We start from the raw sequence: 2655 nt of genomic DNA on the forward strand, positions 1-2655 counted from the left end.
TCAAGCATTCTTCCCTCTTAAAGGTTACCAAGTCAACATTCTGTTGCTGGGTTACTCAACAATTCAGTCAGGAAATTGACCCTGATCCTATTTTTTTCAGAATAAACCAAATCTGAGTGTGCCGGAAATGGGAAGTGTGGGAGAGAGGGTTTGTGTGCTCTACTGGGCAACTGTCATCAGCTGATATCCTCAGGTGGGAAACACTGAAGGAAATGAGAAAGCTCCCTGTCCTGGGATCCGAGAGGAATTTAAACAGGGAATCTCACATCGTGGGAGTACAGAGAGGGGAGAGCAAACACTTCACTGTGAGGTGGCACTGTCAATAAGATGTTTTAGTCACAATTTTGAAAATTCAAAGGATAAATTTACAATTGTAAATATATTGATGGAGTTTATTTAATTATTGTACATTCAAACTTGGTTGTCATCTCCAGAAGCATATTTTATGAAGACTGTATTCCATCAGCAATGTGAGGTTGGGTTGAATTTCTGTACAATTTGTGTCATGCTGAGACATGATGGAAAGGATCAATTCAGAGCATTTAAACATTGTTACAACCTGGATAATCATGGGGAGATTGTAAAGGTGTTAAGGACTTAGAGAGCTATCTCGCCAAATAGTGGTGAGATGAGATGAGTTAATGACTGAGTGAACCACCCACATGAATCCAGGACCAGGAGGGCTGCTTAATAAATGTCCACCCCCTAACATCCCAAGAATTTGTATTTTTAATCACCATGGTGTCCAGGTGTCACTGGCTGGGCCAGTGTTTATTGCCCATTGCTATCTGGCCTGGAGGAGGTGGGGGTCAGTTGCTTTCTTGAACTGCTGCAAGTTTTACGGCATTTCCAAGGTGTCTCCGGGTGGTTGATGCCCTCTAGCATCACAGGATCTTTGGGGCATGTCTACACAGCATCATCTAGGTAGTACACACTGCTGCCACTGAGCGTCGGGGGGCAGAGGGAGGGGATGCAGTGCCAATCAACAGGGCTGCTTTGTCCTGGATGGTGTTGAGCTCCTTGAGTGTTGTTGCTCATCCAGGGCAAGTGGGCAGTATTCCCTGACCCTCCTGAGTTGTGGGTAAGTGGGCAGTATTCCCTGACCCTCCTGAGTTGTGGGTAAGTGGGCAGGCCATGGGGAGACATGAATAGAAGGTGGTTAACACTGTGTTACCTCTGTACTGACAATGCTATGTGTGCACCTCTGACACACCTCCCTGACATTGTTGAGGATGGCAGCATACACCAGGGGGTGGATACACATGGTGAGAGTGAGCAGACACTTGCTCACCTGGTAGACGGTGTATATGTCACTGGGCCTCCCCTTGTCCAGGTCGTGTAAGCGGCGGTATAGGTTAATGTTTCTCAGGATGGTGAATGGGATGAAGGATACAATGTACAACACAATGACAGCACAGACCAGCAGAGCAACCTGCCTCCTCTCTGAGCCTGTCACTGTCTGACTGCTGTGCACCTTCCAGAATATACAAACGTAGGAGAAGGCAGTCACTGCAAAGGGCAGGGCACAGCCGAAAACAGCAAGGAACAGGCTGTAGGAGAAATACCGTGGGAGCTGCTCATCGCTGGAGGAGCCCAAACACTCGCTTCTGTTCCTGGCCATTTCCACTTCAGAGAAGACAAATGTCGGGGACGTGATGACGATGGAGAGAGTCCAGCCGAGCAGACTGACCAACCAGGCGTGTTTGGGCTGGATGTACTTGTGGGTAAACAGGGGGTGAACAATCCCCAGGTAGCGGTTAACGCTGATACAGGTGATCAGGAACATACTCCCGTACAGGTTACAGGTGAACAGGAAGCGTTCGATCTTACAAAGTGCCTGCCCAAAGATCCAGTCCTTATCGTTGGAGTAATAAACAATCAGGAGAGGCAAGGTGGTGATGTACACCAGGTCATTCACTGCGAGGGTAAAGGCGAAGATGATACCAGTGTGCCAGGTCTTAACCCTGCTCAGGAAGAACCAGATAGCCAGAGAGTTGGCGATAAAAGCCCACATGAACTCAATGCTGAATATTGGAGGCAGTAATGCTTTTTGGACATCAGCAAATGAAGCATTGGTTGACGTTTTCACTCTCTCCGCCATTTCCACTTGTCTTCAGCTGATCCAGTTTCAGTTTCCAACAGCACCTTGTTTGAAGGATCTGTGTGTGTGTGTTGAGGGGAGGTGTGAGATAGAGAGAGAGAGATCACTGGCATCTGTCACTGCCCACTTCCTGTGGATAGAATGGTAAATGTGAGACTCACAGAAACCCAAGAGGGCTCTCTAACCCTCACCCTTTGACACCGTTACTCAGCTGATCCTGAGCTTCTGGATTCAACAGCGTTTCAGTTTGAACCTGAACAAAAAAAAACCCCCAGGAGAAGGCCAGTGCCCTGAGGGAAAATGAGAGGGTGGGGGTAAAGCTTTCAGGCCGTTGTTAATCAGAATTATCAGCCAGGGCTCACCAAGTGAACCACAAGTGGCGACTGGGTAAGGGCCTTTGAAATAGAAACACCCAGTTTCCCATCAAATTGATTCGATCACCCAAACAGAAATGTCACCTGGGTTCCCAGGGCAAGGTCCCAACTCCAAACCATTCATTAACAGGAATTCTGGAGTGGGGGCTGCTGGGGGGCCTCTGATTGGACAGAGGGGGC

General features: G+C 48.2%; 1 protein-coding gene across 1 annotated transcript in view; it reads right to left on the minus strand.

Moving 5' to 3' along the window:
- Positions 1-378: 378 nt before the first annotated feature.
- LOC122552387 (suppressor of SWI4 1 homolog) overlaps positions 379-2655 on the minus strand; it is a 33715-nt gene continuing 31438 nt past the window's right edge. Inside the window, exons 12-13 of the mRNA XM_043695136.1 lie at positions 2293-2354; positions 379-2111 (exon numbers count right to left, since the gene is read on the minus strand). Coding sequence (XP_043551071.1) covers positions 1160-2111; positions 2293-2354 — 1014 coding nt within the window. The 3' untranslated portion in view covers positions 379-1159. The remainder of the gene's footprint in view (positions 2112-2292; positions 2355-2655) is intronic.

Source organism: Chiloscyllium plagiosum, chromosome 8 (assembly GCF_004010195.1).
Source record: "Chiloscyllium plagiosum isolate BGI_BamShark_2017 chromosome 8, ASM401019v2, whole genome shotgun sequence".
Taxonomy (NCBI): Eukaryota; Metazoa; Chordata; class Chondrichthyes; order Orectolobiformes; family Hemiscylliidae; genus Chiloscyllium; species Chiloscyllium plagiosum.